Source organism: Colobus angolensis, unplaced genomic scaffold, assembly GCF_000951035.1.
Source record: "Colobus angolensis palliatus isolate OR3802 unplaced genomic scaffold, Cang.pa_1.0 Scaffold163, whole genome shotgun sequence".
NCBI classification, from domain to species: domain Eukaryota; kingdom Metazoa; phylum Chordata; class Mammalia; order Primates; family Cercopithecidae; genus Colobus; species Colobus angolensis.
Window position 1 is genome coordinate 2,472,721 of NW_012114744.1, and position 23,907 is coordinate 2,496,627.

Genomic DNA, 23,907 nt, shown 5'->3' on the forward strand with positions numbered 1-23,907 from the left:
GACCTGAAACCATGACACTTGTGAAAGAAAACATTGGGGAAATGCTCCAGGACATAGTCTGGGTAAAGATTTTTTGTGTAAGGACCTCAAAACACAGGCAGCCAGAGCAGAAATAGACAAATGGGATTATATCAAGCTAAAAAGCTCCTGCACAGCAAAGGAAACAATAAACTGAAGAGACAACTCATAGAATGGGAGAAAATATTTGCAAGCTATTCATCTGACAAGAGATTAATAACCAGAATATATAAGGAGCTCAAATAACTCAATAGCAAAACCCCAAATAATCTAATTATAAAATGGGCAAAGATATGAATAAACATTTCTCAAAAGAAGACATGCAAATGGGCAACCGGTATATGAAAACATGCTCAGTATCACTAATCCTCAGAGAAATGCAGACCAAAACCACAATGAGCTATCATCTCAATACAGTTAGAATGGCTTCAAGTGATTCTCTTGCCTCAATCTCCAGAGTAGCTGGGACTACAGGCATGTGCCACCATGCCAGGGTATGGTAGGTGCAGTGGCGCACGCTTGCAATCACAGCACTTTGGGAGGCAGAGGCAGGAGGATCACTTGAGGCCAGGAGTTCAAGACCAGCCTGGCTAACATGGTGAAACCCTGTCTCTACTAAAAATACAAAATTAGCCGGGTGTGGTGGCACACGCCTGTAGTCCCAGCTGCTCAGGAGACTGAGGCAGCAGAATCACTTAAACCCAGGGGGCAGAGGTTGCAGTGAGCTGAGATGGTTCTACTGCACTCTAGCCTGGACAACAGAGTGAGACTCCGTCTCATAAAACAAAACAAAAACTAGATATAACAGAAACTGGCAAGGATGTGGAGAAAGCGGTACTCTTGTACACTGATGGTGGGATTGTAAATCAGTATAGCCACTATGGAAAACAGATGGATGTTTCTCAAAAAGCTGGAAGTTGAAATGGCATATAATCCAGCAATTCCACTACTTGGATATATATCCAAACGAAAGGAAATCAGTACATTAAAGAGATACCTGCAGTCCCATGTTTATTGCAGCACTATTCTTAATAGCCAAAATTTAGAATCAGTGTAAGTACCCATCAATTGATGAATGGGAAAAAAATATGTGGTATATATTGTAGAGATGAACAGAAAACTTCCCCCTCACCCTTGAAAGGTTGACAGAAAAATCAACTGACAAATGACAGATTAATAAGAGAAAAGGCATAAGAAATTTATTATTAACGTACACAGGAGAACTACAGAGTGATTGCCCAATATCTCAGTGGGGTTAAGAAGGACTTATATATGATCTTGAGGTTACAGAAAGATTGGGGTCCTGGATCCTGGCAAAACAAGTTATGGTGGAGAAACAAGTTGTGGGAGGGGGAAAAGAGGAATTTTGTTGAGGGCAATACATGATTACTAGGGAGAATGATTGGATCAGGGAACAGAGATTAATTTGTAAATAATTCTCTTTGGAATTTGAATATTCCACAATGGAATGTTTTTAGTGATAAAAAAGAATGGAATTCTGTTATTTGCAGCAACATGGATGGAACCGGAGGTCCTTATGTTAAGTGAAATAAGCCAAGCACAGAAAGACATATATTGCATATTCTCACTCATATATGGGAGTTTAAAAAGTAGATCTCAATGATACAGAGTAGATTGGTGGTTACCAGAGGCTGGGAAGGTCATGCAGGCTGCAGTGTACTGCACACTGCACAGCTGATTGTAACCTTGACCTCCTGGGCTCAGGCAGTGCTTTGTCTTAGCCTCCCAAGTAGCTGGGGCCACAGGTGCGTGCCATCATGTCTGGCTAATTTTTTAAATTGTTTGTAGAGATGGGGTCTCCCTATATTGCCTAGGCTGGTCTTGAACTCCTGGGCTCAAGCAATACTCTTCCCTCGGCCTCACAAAGTTCTGGGATTACAGGTGTGAGCCACCATGCCTGATTGAGATTGATTAATAGGTACAAATATACCAGTTAAATAGAATAAATAAGACCTAATGTTTGACAGTTTGCTAGGGTGACTGTAGTTAACAATCTGTTGTATACTTCAAAATAGTCAGAAGAGAATAATTTGAATGTTACCAGCACAAAGAAAAGAAAGATAAATTTAAGGTAGTAGATATTCCAGCGACCCTGATTTGATCTTTACATATTACATGAAGGTATCAAATTATCACATATACCCTGAAAATATGTACAGCTATTATATATCAATTTTAAAAAGCAATGGGGAGAATCAGGGATTGTTGACGTGATGGGACTTTGGTCATTCATCCCTAAGCCATTCATTTTTCAGAGGAGAAAATCGAGACTAACAGAAGAAAGAAAAGGAAATGTTTTATCTAAGCTCATGTGGTTCGTCGGTAGCAAAGCCAGGCCTAGAACCTAAGTCTTCATGTTCCTACCTTAATATTTTTTTTCCTTTCAAAGCTTGTTTATTTTTATTTTTAAATTTTTATTTCAATAGGTTTTCGGGAAACAGGTGGTATTTGGTGAATAAGTTCTTTAGTGGTGATTTCTGAGATTTTGGTGCATCCATCCCCCGAGCAGTGTACACCATACCCAACATGTAGTCTTTTATCCCTCACTCCCTTCCCACTCTTTCCTCCTCTGAGTCTCCAAAGTTCGTTGTATCATTCTTATGCCTTTGCGTCCTCATAGCTTAGCTTCCACTTATGAGTGAGAACGTACTTTTGGTTTTCCATTCCTGAGTTACTTCACTTAGAATAATGATCTCCAATTCCATCCAGATTGCTACAAATACGATTATTTCATTCCTTTTTATGGTGGAGTAGTATTCCATTTTTAAACTTTTTTATTATAATCATTCTTGCAGGAAGTAAAGTGATACCGCATTGTGGTTTTGATTTGCATTTCCCTGATTGTTAGTGATATTGAGCATTTTTTTCATATTTTTTGGCCATTTGTATATCTTCTTTTGAGAATTATCTATTCATGTCTTTAGCCCGCTTTTTTTTTTTTTTTTTTTTTTGAGACGGAGTTTCACTCTTGTTGCCCAGGCTGGAGTGCAATGCGCAATCTTGGCTCACTGCAACCTCTGCCTCCCGGGTTCAAGCAATTCTCCTGTCTCTGCCTCCCAAGTAGCTGGGATTATAGGCATATGCCACCATGCCTGGCTAATTTTTTGTGTTTTATTAGAGACAGGGTTTCACCATGTTGGCCAGGCTGGTCTGGCCAACTTCTGACCTCAGGTGACCCACCAGCCTCGGCCTCCCAAGGTGCTGGGATTGTAGATGTGAGCCACTGCACCTAGCCTTTAGCCCACTTTTTGAAGGGATTTTTTTTTCTTGCTGATTTATTTGAATTCCTTGTAGATTCTGGATATTAGTCCTTTGTCAGACGTGCATATTATGAAGATTTTCTGCTACTCTGTGGATTGTCTGTTAATTCTGCTGATTGTTTTTTTTTTTTTGCTGTGCAGAAGCTTTTTACGTTAATTAAGTCCCATCTATTTATCTTTGTTTTTGTTGCACTTGCTTTTGGCTTCTTGGTCATCAAGTCTTTGCCTAAGCCAATGCCTACAAGGGTTTTTCCAATGTTATCTTCTAGAACTTTTATGGTATCAGGTCTTAGATTTAAGTCTTTGATCCATCTTGAGTTGATTTTTGTATAAGGTGAGAGATGAGGATCTAGTTTCATTCTTATGTATACATGTGACTTGCCAATTATCCCAGCACCATTTGTTGAATAGGGTGTCTTTTCCACACTTTATATTTTTGTTGTGCTTTGTCCAAGATCAGTCGACTGTAATTATTTGGCTTTATTTCTGGATTCTTTATTCTGTTTCATAGGTCTGTATGCCTGTTTTTATACTAGTACCATGCTGTTTTGATGAGTGTGGCCTTACAGTATAGTTTGAAGTAAGGTAATGTGATATCTCCAGATTTGTTCTTTTTGCTTAGTTTTGCTTTGGCTATGCAGGCTCTTTTTAGGTTCCGTATGAATTTTTTGGTTGTTTTTTTCCAGTTCTGTGAATAATGATGGTGGTATTTTGATGGGAATTGCATTGAATTTGTAGATTGCTTTTGGCAGTATGGTCATTTTCACAATATTGATTCTACCCATCCATGAGCATGGGATGTGTTTCCATTTGTTTGTGTCATCTATGATTTCTTTCAGCAGTGTTTTGTAGTTTTCCTTGTAGAGGTTTTTCACCTCTTTGGTTAGGTATAATCCTAAGTATTTTTTTTTTTTTTCAGCTACTGTAAAAATGGTTGATTTCTTCATTTGATTCTCAGCTTGGTTGCTCTTGGTGTATAGCAGGGCTACTGATTTGTGTACATTAATTTTGTATCCTAAAACTTTGCTGAATTCATTTACCAGTCCTGGGAGCTTTTTGGATAAGTCTTTAAGGTTTTCCAGGTATATGATAATGTCATCAGCAAACAGTGACAGTTTGACTTCCTCTTTACCGATTTGAATGCCCTTTCTTTCTTTCTCTTGTCTGATTGCTGTGGCTAGGATTTCCAGTACTGTGTTGAATAGAAGTGGTGAAAGTGGGCATCCTTGTCTTTTTCCTGTTCTCCGAGGAAATGCTTTCAACTTTTCCTCATTCAGTATAATGTTGGCTATGGGTTTGTCAGAGATGGCTTTTATTACCTTAAGGTATGTCCCTTCTATGCCGATTCTTTTGAAGAGATAAATAAAATTGATAGACCATTAGTGAGATTAAGCAAGAAAAGAAGAGAGAAGATCCATATAAGCTCAATTAGAAACAAAGTAGGAGATATTACAACTGATACCACAGAAATACAAAAGATAATTCAAGGCTACTTTGAACACCTTTACACGCATAAACTGGAAAACCTAGAGGAGATGGATAAATTCCTGGAAATATACAACCATCCTAAAGTAAACCAGGAAGAAATAGAAAGTCTGAATAGACCAATAACAAGCAGCGAGATTGAAATGGTAATTAAAAAGTTACCAACAAAACAAAAAGTCCAGGACCAGACAGACTCACAGCTAAATTCTATCAGACATTCAAAGAAGAATTGGTACCAATCCTGTTGACCCTATTCCAAAAGATAAAGAGGGAGTCTTCCCTAAATTATTCTGTGAAGCCAGTATCACCCTAATACCCGAATCAGGAAACAATATAACAAAAAAAATAAAACTACAGATCAATATCTGTGATGAATATAGATACAAAAATCCTCAGTAAAATATTAGCTAACTGAATCCAACAGCATGTCCAAAAAGATAATTCACCAAGATCAAGTGGGTTGCATACCAGGGGTGCGGGGATGGTTTAACACATGCAAGTAAATAAATGTGATACACCATGTAAACAGAATTAAAAACAAAAATCACATGATCATCTCAGTAGATACAGAAAAAGCGTCTGACAAAATCCGGCATCCCTTTATGATTAAAAACCTACCTTAACATTCCTAAATAGAGTGAGGCAACTTCAGACTGGGAAAATGCTTGGTAAATTCTTACTAAATATATGCCCAAAACATGGCAATCTTTTAGCATATATGTTTTGTGGGGGGAGAAGGGGAAGGCATTACAAGTCTCCCTCGGATAACTATCATTTACATTTACAATAATATTTTAACATTTTCATTCAAAACATCTTGGAAATATTTTTTAAATAAACAGATAGGAAAAAAGAACTTTTCTGGATACAATTTCATACGGAAACCAGTAATTCACTCTGATGCTGAAAGGTAGGCTTTTGTTTGTACATTCCTCCCCTCAGGGGAAGGTCATTGAAAACTGTTACCTACTTAGATGGTGTCAGGCACTGATCTAAAGCACTTTGCATGCTAACTCATTTACTCTTCCCCACAGTACAACAAGGTCATTGCTTGATTGTTTGCTTTTTACTTACGCATAGCCTCAGTAGGTAGAATAGGCCAGTTAGTAACCTGCCTTAGGTCACACAGCTAGCAATGGAGGAGCAGGCTTGGAACCCAGGCCATCTTGTGCAGACAGCCTGCACTCTGTCACTCATTTCACTGCCTCTGTGGTCAGCTGTTTTTCTAGCCTGCTGTACAAATGGTAGGTCTGGAGTTTATTCTAGCAGTAGCTTGATGTAGATTCACAAGCTATAAATTAATTACCTCAGTGTGGGTTGTTTCCTTTCAGTCTGGTAAGCTAGGCCTAATCTTTGTTTCCTTTTTTAACTCAAAGATGGTGAAGCCCCAACAGCAATAAAGGGATTTCCCTAGAGCATGGCCACCTTTGCAGATCTGGGCTGGTGAGGTTTTCTGTGCCCCTGCTGAGCCGGATGATCATTGCTGGGCTATCTTATGGTACATTTGCCTTGCAGCATTCTCAGGAAGCAGAGGATACTTCCGACCGATAGGAAACTTTGAGCAAAGGAAAACCTCTCCTGTAGGAAAATTTTGAAAGATCTCTCTCAAAACGCTGGTCTGTAGTGAGAGCTAAGTAACTACAGTGTGTACAGCTTTAGGCTCCTGCTTTAGAGCTTGTTGGCATGCCTAGCGTTTAGGGACTCAGCTTTGCCAGACCTCAAAATGAACCCAGGGTAAGGTTTCTATTCAGCCACTATCCTTTTCTGCTGAGTGCATTTCAAGGAGAGGCAGCACTGAGGTAAAGGATCAGGTGCTCTGTAAAATAGCTGTGTGCATGGAAGTGCTTAGTAGTTTGCTTCCTGGCCCTAGGGAGACAATTACCTAACTGATCTCCCCTAAGCAATGTTCTAAGAGCCTACCATGGACATTTAAAGTATAGGGCTGACCCTGGGGAAATTGATTATTTGGGGGCCTCCCAATTTCTATGCTGGAGACTGAAATTATCAAATTAAATTGAATTTCTTTGGAAAAGAGAGCTAAAAACAAACAAAAACCCTGGTATTTCCTCTGTAAAGAAAAAGTCAGTTAACTGAAAAAATATACAATGTGTTTAAAAATAAACAGGTGTATATTTTATGAGATATCCCTAATACTTCTTAGTTCACAAGTTGAAAGCTAGCAATGACTTTGTTATACCATCTAGCTCACTCTTCCCTTTTAGTTCCTGTGCCTGTACCCATCCATCCAGCTTTTTCCCATACTGAATTTCAAGATACCCCTCTGTCTGCTTGGCACAAACCTTCCCATCCCAGTCCAGTTCCATCCACAAGAACTGCACCTGTCATCACATTCTAGACCTGCCAAGTTAGTCTTTTATCTGCTAGCAAAGACATGCCCAGCCTCTGCAGGCAGTGTTTATTTCAGTGGAGAAAATCTCTGGATTTTGCTTCGCTTTTGGGAGTGGAAGGTGGATATGTGCAGAAAATGCTTGCCTTAATTATCTCAAAATGTGATAGAATGCATAAAATTCTATATGTTGTATTGACATTTATACATAGATTCCTATATCCCTATTAAAATGTGTGTGTATGTATTTCATTGGATATAGGGATCAATACACATTTTAATAGGATACAGGATATGTATATGTGTGTATATGTATATAGATATACATATATATACATATATGTATGTGTATCTGTGTGTGTGTGTGTGTATAAAACAGAGATATTTTTAAGAGGCATCCAGAGCATAATTTTTAAAAGTCGGAATCAAGAGCAGGAAATGGAGAAAATCAGAATGATAAATAAAATAATTAGTTCATGGATTAAATGTAAAAGAAGTGTGTTTTTGGGAAAGTGGTAGCAGATGGCGATTGAATAGGAATGAGTTATAACAAAAGATCTGTTTATTGAGTTATCACTGCATGCCAGGTGTACTGTATTAAGCACTTTGCATATATTATTTCATTTAATTCTGATTGAAATTCTGAGTGGTAGGTATGACCAGTGTCTTTATATTGCTAAGTATAAACAGACACAAAGTTTAAATAATTTGGCCAAGATTATATAGCAGTTAAATCATGAGATTCAAACCCAGTTCTCTGACCTTGCCTTCCATCTCCTCTTATTCAAAAGTAAGAGAGCGGAGTTGAAGATTGCTGTGTCTCCTTTCACCCCTTTTTCATCCATCTCAAGAACTGGGACTGCACTTCAGGTAGCACTTTAATTGATAGGCATATGGATCACCCAAAATGATGGTGATTCTGGAACAAAGAGTGGAAAAAGACGCAGGGAAACTTGATTACAAGGGCTCTTGGGGGGTTGGGGTGGGAAGTAGCACATAAATGTCAAGCTGTGTCATCTCTGAAGCACCTTGCCTCTTGACTCTAGAATAAAGAATGAGAGAGATGCTGTGAGGGCCAGATGGCTGGGGAGCCTGCAGACAATGAGAGGAAACAGGCTCATTTAACCTTGTCAGATTACAGCTTCTTGTGTTCACCACGGAAGTAAATGATCTTCTGCAGGAGACCCCGTGTCAGGCAAAGAAAGTAGATTGATACCTGTCGTGGACTGATTGTGGACATGAGCATTTGGGTAGAACAGATTAATGATAAGATATGGCAAAAGTGAAGAAGGTGAATGAATTAATGGCGGATAAAGGGACAAAACTGCCATTTTGGCTTTTTCAGCTTAATTTCAGCACAAATTGAGAGACTTGAAAGTCATGTAGTTGTAGTACTGAGCAAGAATGCTCAGAAGCAATCCACTATAAATCAGTAAAGACCTAAGGACTAGGCATTCAGAAAACTTGTGACTTACCTAGGAAAGTTTGCTAGGTAAGGATGGAGTGAAGACTAGAATTTAAATTTCCACCACTCTGCCCTAGCATCATTCTGCCTCTCATAAGGTTTGCCTGGGAAGGTGGATAGCAGCAGGGTGTAGCAGTTGATATTTTCATTTTAACAGATACACAGAAGTGGGTCAGGTAGATAAGAAAGAGAGAGTGGGGAGAGGGAAAGAGAAAAGAAAAAGGAAAAGAAAGAGGGAGGAGGAAGACTGCAACCTTCTTTGGAGGAAACATTTTTTCTTTTTCCAATTGGCCATAGGTTAGTCCAGATTTGTCCAGCCTAGAACATAGACCAATACTTAGCACATTTATATTTTATTTGTGTGATCATTTATTGTCTTCCTTCTCTTTAGAATAGAAGCATCACAAAGGCAGGAAACATATCTGTGTTTTTGTATACTACTGTATACAAAATGCCAGTGTAAATACTTAGAAAATATTTGTCAAATGCACATAAGATCCAAGGAATGAATAAATTAACTGACTGCATCAGAATTATCTGGGAACTTGTTTAAAATGATAGATTCTGAGCACCACCCAGACTAACTGAACTAGAATCTCTAGAGGAGGGACCTAGAGGACAGCTGGCAGGGCTTGGGGTGAATGACACAGGCTGGCTTTTCCCAATTCTCGTGGTCTCCATGGCTTTGCTCAGGAGAGTTTGAGTGTGATAATAGGGCATAGGGAAATTCCTGACGCATGAAATGTTTTATGTATAGAAAATACAATTCAAAAGAAGAGGAGGACTTATTGGATAGGAAGAATCTAGGCATCTTGAGCAAAGACTTTTAGGTCTGCAAGATTGATGGAAGAGCCTTGTTTATTGTTTCTTTGTCAGATTTTTGTTCCCTGCAGGTAAACATGAGACAAGTTTGAAGCTTAGGGCAGCTGGAAACCTGGGTCTCTGCCCCCAGCTCCCAGCCCCAGTACTCCTTGGCTATCCTCTCTGCTTCTGTCAAATGATAATGAAGGAACTCACTGGGCATTGGAGACTGGGTCCTTGCCAAATGTATCTTTGTTTTAAATATGATATGGGCCCCGAGTATAGCTTCTGGCCCTTCTGCCTTGCAAGATATAGGTCCAAACCTCTTCCTCAGCCCGCATTCCCAATTCCATCTCCACCTCCCTTATTCCCAGAAGATAAACCTTACCTGCACCTCCACTGAGATCAGTGTCACCCAGTTTTTATCCGGTTATTGCCTTCTAGCCTGGGAAACAGCTCATATCACGCTCTACTTTCCAAAACAGAATGTCTCCCCCTGTTCATTCTTTCTCTTTCTTCCTATCTTAGAGCAAGAAGTGGTTTTTTTTTTGTTTGTTTTTTTGTTTGTTTGTTTGGTTTTTTGAAACGGAGTCTCGCTCTGTTACCCAGGCTGGAGTGCAGTGCTGCGATTGCAATCTGCGATTACTCGGCTCATTGCAACCTCTGCCTCCTGGGTTCAAGCAATTCTCCTGCCTCAGCCTCCCAAGTAGCTGAGATGACAGGCGCCCACCACCATGCCTGGCTAATTTTTGTATTTTTGTAGAGATGAGGTTTCACCATGTTGGCCAGGCTGGTCTCGAACTCCTCACCTCAGGTGATCTGCCCGCCTCAGCCTCCCAGAGTGTTGGGATTACAGGCGTGAGCCACTGCGCCCAGCCGGTGGGTTACTTTTTAAAGGCAGAATAGATGTGCTTCCTACTTGGCATCATGTCTCTGGGTAATTTGTACTCTTTCCCACCATCAGTTTCTCTCTTTCCACTGGATTCTTTTCCCCTAACACAAATATGTGTGAGTCTCTCATTTTTGTAAAAAACAAAATGAACACTAAATCTTTTATTGATCCTGCTGTTTATGTAGACAATCTCCCATTATGTCAACCAGGCCAGCCCTTATCATCCATCCAGTCAACCTTCCAACTATCCTTCCATTCAGTCTTCTAGTCATCCCTCCCTTTCTCTCTCCGTCTCTTCGTCCAACATTAACTGAATGCTTACAATGATCTTATTTTACACATTAGAAAACGAATCCCCAAGGAATCAAGAAAAGCAACCAAGGTCACATAGCCCAGCTATCTAGTTTAAAGGGGTTTTGCCTTTAAAATAAATGGTAAGATCCCTGTTGACTTCCTCAATCCCAAACCCACTTGATACTTTTTATGTTCATCTTACCTGATCCTCTTAGGGGAAGAGCATGAATAGGAAAAAAGCACAGGAGAGGTTTTTAAGACTATGAAATGCATATTTATATTTTAATTTTTTGGTTATCTGTCAGACTAAAAACTGTTTTGTTCCACTGTGACAGGCCCACTGAGCTACTAGCATGTCCAAGAAGTACTATTAAAATCTAAATTTGTTTATGAGAGCTCTGCTGTTTACATTGTAGGTATGCACCAGGGAAAAGAATTCAAAGTGACACCGAATATGTGCGCATTAAATAACACCATCTGCCCATTTGGATCTGTGCAGCTCTTTTAAAATACTGTGAGGTAATCGCCCAAAGCCTGACATGTTTCAGAATAAGGGAAAGATTTTTGTGTTAAGACCCTAGATGAGGACACTGTGTTTGAAGTTTCAGAAGGTTTTGAGTTCTTCCCTTCTTTCTTTCCTAGTTGTTCATTCAATATTTATTAGAAGGACAGGGTCCTTTTTTATTCTAGTGTCCCTTGTACACAGCAGAGGTCCATCTTTGTACTTGTGTTCTCTGTACACAGCAGGGGCTGTACTATTGCAGGGACATGACAAACCTGAGAAGGCCCTCCTTTTTTTCCCCAAACAGCTGCATGAATAACCCAGTCTTTACTGAGGTCTGTTATTACTGCATTAGAAATACTGGGTCGAAGGTCTATCACCTATTACAAAGCAAATGTCCAGTTAATACAAGTCATTTTTACCTTAGGATGAGTAGTCTGGTCCCAGTTGATAGACTACTTCTGGATTGGTTTTTATAACTAGGAAAGCACAGAGGGGCAGTGTCAGAGGGCACTTGAAGTAAAGATTTGAAAAAAGGAATGATAGGCTACATCTGTCTGTTTACATGAAGCAACAGAGCTATAAAAAGCCTTGTTATAGGGCTTTGGTAAGATAGTGACAGAGAGTAGGGGCTTCTGGCTAAGTGACTATTTAATTAGCTATGAGACTTTGGTCAGGTCATTGTACCTTGATGGGTAGTTCTCATTCTGCATCTGTAAGTGGACTCTATGTAGTCCTTTAAGGTCCTTTGTAGCACTGACACTTTATGGTTCTGCTGGAAGAACTGAGAAATCTGAAGACAGCCAGAGTTTGTGTGTGTGTGACGGGTACAGGCATGTCAGGAGCCTGTGAGAGGTATTATGGATCTGTGACATAGACTTGTAGTGGCAGGGGCGAAGCCTGTAATCCTGGAGCACTGCCTATGGTTGGTGTAGAACATGCAGTGCTGTGTGATGGAATCAGTGAACTTATGACTGGCAAGTGCTCCAGCAGCACAATATAGAAAGCAGAAAAATGACTTGGGGCAAATAATTTTCTGGGTCCTTTGGAGTCTTCTCTTCTAATAAAGGCAAAACCATGAATCTATTGAGGGCCTTGTTGAGTGGTCAGGACTGTACAGTGAGCAGTACCCTTTGTCATGATGATTTCCAGTACTTTCTACCAATGGTCTAGTAACAGGCAAAATGCTGTACTAACCTGAATTGTAGACTGGCATAAAGAGGGGTGCCTCATGGTAGCATGTGAGGTGTGCTGCCCGTGGAAGGGATGTGCATCGTTAACATAATAAATGGCAGCTTTGCTATTACTTTTGAAAACCAACTGCAGCAGGCACTGACTTAGGTGTTTTACATGGGGTTAGTATGAAAATTGAAGACCCTTGAGATAAACAATAAATATGATTTCCACTTACAGTTGAAGAAACCAATATTCAGATAATAACTCACCTTCTAGATCTCTTCTAGACTCCCTTCTAGATCCATGGTGTATAAATTTATCATTCCTGAACTTTCTTCCTTTATGCAAAATCCCATTCCTAGTCATGCCAAATGTTACAGGTTAGTCTTGTCCCTTCTTAACTTGATAGTATATTCTCCCCTCTCTGCCCAGAGAAAATACTTGGATGTTTTAACATGTGATAATTCACGATAGGTTGAGCACTTTAAAAGCTGAAAATATAAAATCTTAAGTGCTCCAAAATCTGAAACTTTTTGAGTGCTGACATGACACTCAAAGGAAGTGCTCATTGGAGCATTTTGGATTTTGGATTTTTGGATTAGGGATGCTCAACCAGTGTGACACACATATTCCAAAATCTAAAAATACTCAAAATCCAAAACATTTCTGGTTTCAGGCATTTCATTTAAGGGCTCCTCAACCTAGAGTCAGAAAGAGTAACTCCCTGGGATTAAATCAAGGTGTCCTGTTATAGGATTGGAAACATTTCATTGGATTGATACTTCCTTCTGGTCGTTCATAAATGTTCCTTATATCTTTTTAGAAATCTTTAATAGAACAAAAGAGAGAAAACATCAGTTTTAAAATTATAGCCCAAAGTCCATTCTAGAGTAGATAATCTTGTTTTTATGGAATAAGTAAGGATAAAGGTAATTTTATGTTAATTGCACATTTTATGTTATAAAAATGTAGTTATCCTATGAGACTCTGGGATATGATTGATTCTTAAATTTCTTCTGTGGAATGATTTGTGACTGCCTAAGGAAACTCCCAATCAGGGAGCAGATAAAAAGATGTGGGAGAGAGCCACTTTGAGCAGTGGTAGGAAGTATTCACTGTAGAAAGGCAGAGAGCCCAGGTGAGAAGTGTTGGGGGAGGTCACTGCTTTTCCAGTGCTTAGGAAGTCCTGACTTCAGTCTAACCATGTAAGCATCATTGTTCTTTCATTACTGAAAGTTATTTCTTTTCCCTTTTGTAATTCACAGTACATAACAATTAGCAGGCTTGTGAACTAGTAAATATTAATGGTGTACAACAGATGCTTGTGTTTATAAAGCGCTTCTCTGCAAGTGGGATAATGCTGAACATCAGTGGCTGGGTGCTATCCATGTGGGAAATGGGATACATCTCATTCTTTTGTTCTGTAAAACCAATATTTCCTTAAGAAGGTCTTACCAAACACCCCCGCCACCTCCCCTCCCCGATTTTGCTATTAAGCATTTTACACAGGTGTGGTTTTTATCAGAATATAAAGTGCAAAGAACTGGAATATTTCATAAGCCATATTTCAAAAACTGAGTTATTTGTATACATTTCTGGAATTGTCTTTCAGCTATGGTGATTTTATTTGAATATTATATATAAATTTGGAGAAAAATTATATTGAGCAGTTCTTAACAGTGTTCTTTTATCCATGATTGATATTATAGTTTTTTGAAAACAGTATTAAGCAGAGAAAGCCACATTGGGAATTTTAAATGTTATTATTAATTTTACTAAAATCTAATTTTTAGAGTAAACAGTTTTTGAAATAAAAAGTACTTAAGGTGGATAGAATTACTAAATGTAACATGTTTTATGGGCATGTGTACAGAAGTTATAAATGATAACGGACTATAAACACACTTATTTTTCTGTTGTAGATATTTGAATGGTGGTATTTTCGCAAGTATGGAACTTCATTCATTGAACAAGTCTCAGTAAGCCACTTGCGCCCCCTTCTGGGAGGGGTTGACAACAACTCTTCCAACAATTCTAATTCCAGTAACGGGGACTCCGATTCCAATAGGCAAAGTGTCTCAGGTATGGAATTTCCTTCAGCTTGCAATATTTTGCTTGCTCTTACTAAATTATTATTGTTACTCACGCTAAGAGAGTAATAATGCTGTTGTTTAAACATTAGGCTTCAGAGAAAAATGCAGTTCATTTTCCCATGGAGTTGACAACCTGTATCAGAGAAGGAGGGTATAAACATCCTAGGGAAAGGAAATGCTTATTAATTTTACCCTCTTTTTTTTTCCCCCATGTGAGAGTTTTGCTCTGTCACCCACGCTGGAGTGCAGTGGCATGATCTCGGCTTGCTGCAGTCTTCACCTCTTACGCTCGGGTGATCCTCCTACTTCTCAGCCTAGCAAGTAGCTGAGACCACAGGTGTGCACCCCCATGCCTGGCTAATTTTTGTACCTTTTGTAGAGATGGGGTTTTGCTATGTTGTCTAGGCTGGTCTCAAACTCCTGGGCTCAAGTGATCTGCCTGCCTTGGCCTCCCAAAGTGCTGGGACTACAGGCGTGAGCCACTGTGCCAGGCTTTTCCCATTTGACTTAACCAGCGGTCATTTAGGTCAGTGTTCTCAACCTGATGCTATAGCTTCCTTGTCCATAGTTTCTCAAACCTCAGTGAATATATTCATTTCCTTCCATGATAATGGCAGAATCTTGTGTCTGACTAGATCTGATCACATCACTCCTCTGCTTAAAAGGTATCATTGGTTCCCATTCCACTGAAGATAAGACCCAGGTTCCGGATTCCTCAGCACAGCACGAGCTGCTAGCCAACTTTGGCTTCTGTCACAATCCAGTCCCTTTCCCATATGTCCTGTTTTCTAGTCACATGAAGCCAATTTTTATTTCTTGAACATGCCGTGTTTCTCATGACACTCTGCCTACAAGTCTCCCTTTTCCCTTATTCATCCATCCAAATCACTATCCAAATCAAATGTCACCTCCTGAGAAGCCTTCTCTGATAGTCTCTATACTATCTCTCTACTTCTGTTAATCTTTAATATTTTTACCTTTAGCAACACTTATCAAATTACATTGTGATTTTTAAAGTATGGCTTTATTGTAGTATCTCTAGCATCTTGCAGTGTCTACTATTTCTTTGAAACAAAGCTGCTGTTACAGCACTAAGAATAGCATCAACATTCATATAAAGAATAAGGCTTAATCAAGGCATCCACTAAGAGAGACAGCAAAATAATAGTGAAAATGGGAAGGGTATGAACTCTTCATTGCATTGAGAAATGATGTCAAGAGATTTAGATCAAGTAGAGAGAGAAGGGAAACTTCAATGAAAATATAAATGTATTCACTATAAAAAATGGTCTCAGATGACGATGGTTTCTGTTTTCAATTTGTTAATTTTCTACAATGTTCTTTGTCATTCAAAGGCTGTAGTAACTCAAATCAGACAAGAGCACAATTAATCTGTGGGATATACACAGGAGATGCAAAGTGGTAGCAGTTATCCACCACTGCTCATGCCTGGTGACTGAATGATCAAGATTCCTCGTTAGAATAATAAATAGCATTTATTATAGTAGCTGGTTAAAGTAATGTTTTGCTTTGCTGAGGTCTCTTTTCCTTTCATAAAGTGAATGAGTTTACAAAGTCTCAGACAATTTTGTTACCTGGCTGGGCAGTGTCATCTTTTATACATGTACCCTTTAGTCATAAAATAAATTGTACCAAGAGGTGCCCAGTACTACTCATAGCAGGCTAGCAGAGTCTATTAAAAGAGTATTGACTTAAAATCTGGAACAAAATTTATGTATACACTGATCCTTGATTCTTACAACCTGGTTAGACAGTTACGAAATGTGGGTCGGTTATTCTAGACAGGAAGGCAAAAACCTAATGTGGCTTTTTAGATTTCTTCTTCTTTATCCTTCAAGTTTTAGAACTGGTGGCTCTCTCCTTGAAGGAGCAAATTGCTTTTCCCAGCTTGGGTCGGGATCTCCTCCTTTGTTTTCCTTAGATTTGTATGTTTTCCTCATACAACCGGAGCACTTATCACTTTGTCTCCTTCGATAGACAGACTTTTCCATGGAGATAAGAACTTTGCCTTTAAAAAAATCATATTCATAAAAACCTACACAAGACTAGATTCATAAGAAGTACTTAGGAAATGTTTACTCAGTTGACAGAGAGACTGAGCTAGGAAATTCTTCCCACCTGTTTTATAAGAGGAGCAAGTACAGGCCTTGCATGTACTCATGCATTGATTCATTGAGTTTCAAAGAAATAGGACACTGCAAGAGGCTAGAAATAAAGCCATGCCTTAAAAATTACAATGCAATTTTATAAGTGTTGCTGAAGGTAAAAATATTAAAGATTAACAGAAGTAGAGAGATAGTATACAGACTATCAGAGGAGGCTTCCCAGGAGGTGACATTTGATTTGGATAGTGATTTGGATGGATGAACAAAAGAAAAGGGAAACTTGTAGGCAGAGCATCATGAGAAACACGGCATGTTCAAGAAATAAAAATTGGCTTCAAGTGACTAGAAAACAGGACATATGGGAAAGGGACTGGATTGTGACAGAAGCCAAAGTTGGCTAGCAGCTCGTGCTGTGCTGAGGAATCTGGAACCTGGGCCTTATCTTCAGTGGAATGGGAACCAATGATACCTTTTAAGCAGAGGAGTGATGTGATCAGATCTAGTCAGACACAAGATTCTGCAATTATCATGGAAGAAATGAATTCATTAACTGAGGATAACCTGTGTAAATTCTCACTTTTGTTTGTATTTTTTACTTGGCTAAGACTGAGCTTTTGGATATTATTCCTAATTCAATGATGATATTATCTACTAGTATTCATTTAATATTAATATCTACTAGTATTTACTGAGTGCCTACTATGCATTCTATATTTCTATTCATTTCTTATATAATAGACAGCATTTATTATCTGATATCATAACAGTGTTCAAATAGTTATCCTTAGAAAAATGGAAATTACTTTGTCTAAGTATATTTAGGTCTCCGTCTGCCCACTTCTTGACATTTGAGCTTCTGATATTTGGCTGCCTCAGCTAAACAAACATGTGTGCTAGTTTGGAAGTGCCAGATACCACTGGAATAATACCATTGTCTGTTTCTGGGTTTTTGTGGTGATTTTGATTTTTGAATAAGAAAAATACTAAGAAGGTACATTGTCTGAATTTATCTCTACTTTTAATCAGCTCAGCTAAACAAACATGTATACTACTTTGGAAGTGCCAGATGCCACTGGAATAGTACCATTGTCTGTTTCTGGTTTTTTGTGGTCACTGATTTTTGAATAAGAAAAATACTAAAAAGGTGCATTGTCTGAATTTATCTCTACTTTTAATCACTTTCTATTTCATAGTCTCATTTCAAATGCTAAGTATCAAGAAGGTCCAAAGCTGAGGGTTATCAATGTATTTTCTTAAACTTGTTTAAAAATTCCTATTGCCTTCAAAATAATAAAATGACTATTGCTTTAATAACAGAAGGGTGAATCTATCGATTTTCTTGAAGCATCGTAAGACAGCCCTTTGCTGAATTGTACATGAAATATAACACGGCTCACAAAGTCTCATGGATGTTGGCAAAGGCAGTTTAATGGTATTTTATTGATTATTTGAGAAAATCATTGAAAAAACTAAGAATAAATGGAAAATATCCGTTGTAAACATTGTTCTATATGAAAATTCAGTGTAACTCTTTCCTTAAGGAATAATTTGTTTTGAATAAAAGCTGAAAAACATGGCCTACCTAAGAACGATTTGGGATGGGGGTGGTGGAGTGAGGAGTGAGAAAGGTTGTTATGGTTACAGGCAGATTGTGCATATATTTTTAAACTTCTGGATTTGTACAAAGTGGCCTGAATGCAGACTTGCTCAAAATTTGCAGTGATCTTTATCTGTGGGCCAGTGGAGAAATGTAGTTAATGATACAGTTTCTTACTTCAGACAAACTTCACATTGTTTGGCTGAAGTTAGCATTTGTGTCCATTCCACTGGTTTTGCTTTATTTGGGAGCTAAACTGCTGTTTTTCTCTCAGATATGCAATTTCTGATAAACTCTGCTTATATATTCTGTCACATCACCATGTTTCTCACTACCATTTCTTAATTCAGCTTAGTTTTGAGCTGATGATGAACAGGGATTTAAAAGGTCTCAGTAACATTCTGAATTTGTGTTTATGGGAACATCTGTTTGATAATTTGCCTTGTTCTCAAATAAGATGCCATAAGGACAAAGGTTTGTAGCGTTTACCTTCTTCAAGATAATGGGAAAAGTGGAGAGTGCTCTGTCACATGAAAAATATCCCTGCCAAAGTCAAGTTTAAATTATCTGAGATACTTTAATAGCCTCTTGCATAAAGTAGTACATTATCTTTAAACACACTGGATAGTCACTTGGCTTCCTGTCACAAATCATCTCCTTTTAATCTCTTTTAATCTTCATAAGATATGTATATTCCAAATTCTAAATAATTTTAATAATTCTATATAAATGTATATATTCTACATTCTGAGTTAAATTTTACTACATGACTAGAAGCAATTTAAGCACTGATTAAATTCAGATAATAAAGAAAAACAATGGCAATGTCGAAATTCAGGTAGAATAAAAAAATATATTCAAGACCTTCGTAGATCCCAAATTCATAACACTAGAATAAATAATTTTCTCCATAGGAAGCCATTTCGTTCCAATAATAATAACTAACACTCTTAGTGTCTGCTATCAGCTTTGTATGATATTATCTCTTGTGATCCTCACAATAGCCCCAGGAAGCAGATATTATTATTTCTCTTTTATAGTTAAGGGAACTGAGGTATAGCAAGGTGAAGTAATCTGTCCAGGGTCACATGGCGGGTAACCTGGGTTGTCTTACTTCACAATCCAAGTTCTTAAGCACTTTAAAAAATTCAATTGACCTTGTCCAGAACCTCTATGAGGTCTATAAACCAAGATTAACATAATTATCAAGCAATTAAAATAATTTTAGCAAAATTCTGTACTACAGTGTACATTTATTCTGTACATAATTCTGTACATTATTTCTGAAGTGACATTAACCTAAACTTACTGTAGGAACAGGTCAGTGGCAGGATTGCCAGTGGTTGACAGCTTGGGCTCTGGGGTCAGACGGATGTGGTCCTAATCTTCTGTATGTGACCTTGGGCAAGTTGTTTAACTTTCCTACGTCTTAGTATCTTAACCTGCAAACATGGGAATAGCAGTGATGGCTACCGCATAGAGTCACTTGAGCATTAAATGAGGTCATGTGGGAATGTCAAGTCAGAGGACAGCCATTTGGCAGTGTGCCCAGATGAACTGATTTCTCTACAAATATGATTGTGGAGAATGGCAGTCACTTGGAGGTATGGCTTTGTGGTCAGCTAGGCTTACTCACTAGCTGAGTGACTCTTTTATATCCAGGCCATTCAGTGCTTGCCTTTCAAATATATTCCTCAGCAAATTGCCAAGTGCTACATGTCAAGGACCTTTCGGGCTGCTCTCTAAGAGTCTCAATGAGGGTAAACTCACCACAATCTAATGGATGTGTTGAAAGTGATTATCTTAGCCAATGTTTTTCACATCTTTTTAAAATCCTTTGCCACTAAAATTTGTGCTCTAGTACAAATTAGATCTCCAGTTAAATGATGATAATACCTAAAACAGTTTTAGTAGCTAGGGAATACTTATTTAGTAAAGTTATTTCACAATTTCCACATTATTTGGTAGGATTGGTTGACTTAGGTGAAAAATGACCAATGAGAGGTGTATGACAGAAGCTGCTACAGATTTAACCATCTCAACAATATTCTTGAAGAAAGTAGAACATTATCTTAAATAACAGGCCAAAATAATGGTCTTAAAATTCACATTTACTTATATCTTTTGTTATTTCATAAATAATTTGAGATAGTAACATATTTGAATTGGAAGCTACCTACATATTTTTGTGCCTTTACTCCTAATTATTGTTTCAAAATAACATTTTAAAGTTATGAAACAGTTAAAGCTTAATTATTTAAGAATATGGATATTTTTACTCATAATGATTGCTTTAAATTGATCTGAATAATGTAGAGAATTGGGTATTCATTTCTGAGCTATCAAAGCTGATAAACATATGCACAATCACTTGTCAGAAATTGACTCATTTGGGGTTAATTTTATAATACAAGCCAATGAAACTTTAGCTAGCACCCCTTTTTATTGTACTTTGGAACTAAAGCGTTTAAAAGTGTTAAAAAGTTCCTAATGTTTTTCCAGAGGAGTTTTTAAAAACTGTTTCTCTAGTGAAAAATCTAACTGATGGACTCACAATATTTCCAAAATATGATGTTGCAGGATTTAACAGGTTTGTTGCATATAATGGATAGGAGTCGGGCAGCCTGGACACCAGGCCTTAATCTCATTTACCATAGACCTTAGGGAAATTAGCTTTTCTGTAGTTTTTACTTTTGTAAAAAGGATGTAATATATACCTCTAACTAATGTACGTAAGGAATATAGATAAATTGAGCATTAGGCCCCTTTACAGAAAGGATCAATGAAAATCAAGCTCATAGCAACAACAAAAGTTGCTGCTACTATTGTTTGTAATAACGTTGTCATGCTTGTCCATACTTTAGATTCTGGGAAGAAGTGGTAACGTTTTGAAACCTTTCTGGGCCATGAATTAGCAATTTATAACTTTTGAAGTCCCTATGACTAGGAATGTTCTATCTTTTTTTTAAATTTTAGAAAAAAGTTTTCAGAGTTAAATTGGGTGTAGAATAATATTTTCTTTCTGTGTGATTAAAAGCCCTGTGACTATAGAGCCTTTTGTTTTGTTTTATGAGAATTGAGTTCTCTTCCCTTGAATATCATGACAAAGGTTCTCTCAGAATATTTCTTCCCTCTGTAGAGCTTCTTCAGGTGGGTGCCAGTTAGTTCAATACCCTTTTCACTTTTCTGCCAAGGCTAAATATTCCTCTAAGACATAAGCTGTTATCTTTTTTTTTTGTAACTCATGGCCTAATTGAGAGATTAATGCATAATTAGCCACTCAATACATGTTTAAACCACACAGTCCTATGAGTGATAGGATGGGCATTGTGGAAGAGTAGTTGAGTATGAAAATACATGAAATAAGTATGACTGTGATGGAAGGTTTTAGTAGGGAATAGTGAGAGGGAGGGCTAAAAAAAAGGATTGGAGCTTGCTTTTAGAAGTACGTAGCTGTAGATAGTAAGCATTATTCTTTAGGTTCTTTGTCTCTCACACAGAAACCTGTAATTATCTCATTATGACAAAGTAGGGAATCTCTTCCGCAGACTTTGGGAACTAAACAAGTGTTATTCCAATATTTGCTGCTGCCCTTTTTCTTGAATTTCATTCTTGCATGTGTGCTGAGGATGGAACATTTCTGTCAGCACTTATGAGTAGAGACTGCCCTATGAATTGCTGCGTATGGAGCTATAGAGAGCATGTTTGTTGTATTAAAGGCATATTTTTAACTATATTATTAATGATATTAGCAAGTTCATGATGAAGTCCCAATCAATTTCTAGTGCATCTTGAGGGCATTAAAATTGTTGATGTTAATGAAGAATGGAAAATTCCTTTTGGAGGTAAAATTTTAAATCTGATTTGAAATAAGGAATTTATTCCTTAAAGGAACAAATAAGAAACTCTTACCCTCTGGAGATCTGAGTATTTCTTGACTTAAATCTTCATATTCTAATATGCTTGGCATTTACGTCCTTCGTCCCTATCACTAAACCATCAGGCAGCCTGATACTTATGAGGTGTGTTCCCTAGAGTGATTCCAGACTGAGTTTTTGCAGTCAAGGTAAGATTATGGAACAGAGGGACAAAGAAGAAATTAACATAGCTGTGGCCTAATTTTAAAGCAAAACTTTGACATGTGCTCATGTTTGACCTCTAGGTTGCTTATTTCTTAGAAGAAAAATATACCTGTCTTGCACCTTCAATTTAGAGGGCATAACTAATGAAGACATTTCTTAGGTACTTCTTCATTACGTGTTTTATTCTCACTTAGAACAGTTTACATCTGATGCAATTACTTAGATCCTTTTTTCTAAGTTTTAGGGATAATTAAACGGAATTCAGCACACATACATGGCAACAATGTTAACACAGATTTCTTTTTAAGCTCAGTTCTCTAATGGAAGTCATAAAAGCAGGATTTCACAATGTTTGCTGCACCCCCTACTGGCTATATTGTGACACTTCCTAAATAAAGAGCATCTTTAGATACTGCTCAGTGAATACTTTAGGTATATACAAGATTTCTCTTTGGAGTTATTTTTTGTTTAGAAATCATTTCAATTGCATCTGATATGTAATAGAGTTGAAATTTTAACTGAAAACAGTTTTCTTTGTAATTTGTCAATTGATGTTTAAACAGTGCTTATCCTTTCAGGTAGTAAAATAATGTATTTGTTGGAGACAAAATATTTGCCATAGCCTTTTTACTAATAGTTCAGATGAAATTCAGTGGAGGAGAAGCATCTCCCCAAATGTCCTTTTTTTATAGTAAATAATTCTACCACGAGGATCCTTATCCATAAATCTATATTCATGTTTATTTTATGCTAGATACAAATCTTGGAATATTCATGAAGCTTTAAGAAGAGCACTTTGAATCTTAAAAGAGATTTTCTGAGCAGGGGTTGGCAGTGGTGAGGTCCAGGTAGTTATAATAGCCATAAGGGCAGGGATTATGGTTATTTGGCTCACGAGTGTGTTTCAAGCTGTGATCTGGAGTCAGGGTGTTAGTGATTCCTCTAAGGGGAGAAAAAGTAATTACAGGAAGCATAATTTTCTAGTTAATGCCATATGAATTGACAGCCGTCAGATCTCAGTTTCTCAAGAACAAAATGCAGAGATGCTAAATTAAGTGGACAAAGATCATTTTCTAAATGGCAAGTTAAGCTAAGTGACAAAAAATTTAGGGCCATTGTTTATAAATATTGCGTGAATTTTAAGTGGGATCCTGCCCTAATTTAGAAATAAGTGCATCTTCTTTAAATGAAAACATGTATTCCTGTTACATGTACATCCTTTACTATCTTAACAAATATTTATTGAGATTACACACATGTTCCCAGAGTGTTTTGTGTTCTCCATTATCATACTGTGTTGAAATTGATGGTTTACTTATTTCCTCCAGTGGGTGCTCAAATTAATGCTCAGTGGATGGATGGACATTGAATGTACAGGACTGAGGATAGAATCCTAATGAATCACCATGTGGCCTTTAATGTCCTTTGGATTTCTGCAATAATTGCTCACTTTTTTGTACATATGTTGTTGGATGTGGTTTTTGCTGGTTACACATGCACATAGATGTTTTGAATACTATTAACTGATTTTTTTTCTAATAAAATCTTATTCATCCAAAAATCTAGTATTCTGAATTGGTAGAAAGTCTTAATCATAGACTGTTTTAAAAGAATTGTAGTTTATTAGTCATATGCTTACCATTGTAACACAGTCTTAAAGCTAATGTTTGACTTTTCTAAGTTAAAGTCCTTTTGTTCTAAATTTCTGTGGTCCTAGTATAATGAAAAGGTACGGTCTATTAGGACAT

At 37.6% G+C, this 23,907-nt stretch overlaps 1 protein-coding gene across 4 annotated transcripts in view; it reads left to right on the forward strand.

The window, feature by feature from the left end:
- ST7 (suppression of tumorigenicity 7) overlaps positions 1-23,907 on the forward strand; it is a 215,186-nt gene that overhangs the window by 87,252 nt on the left and 104,027 nt on the right. For all 4 annotated transcript variants that reach the window (XM_011937374.1, XM_011937375.1, XM_011937373.1 and 1 more), the window contains one exon: positions 14,184-14,343. In XM_011937374.1, the coding sequence (XP_011792764.1) occupies positions 14,184-14,343 (160 nt within the window). The remainder of the gene's footprint in view (positions 1-14,183; positions 14,344-23,907) is intronic.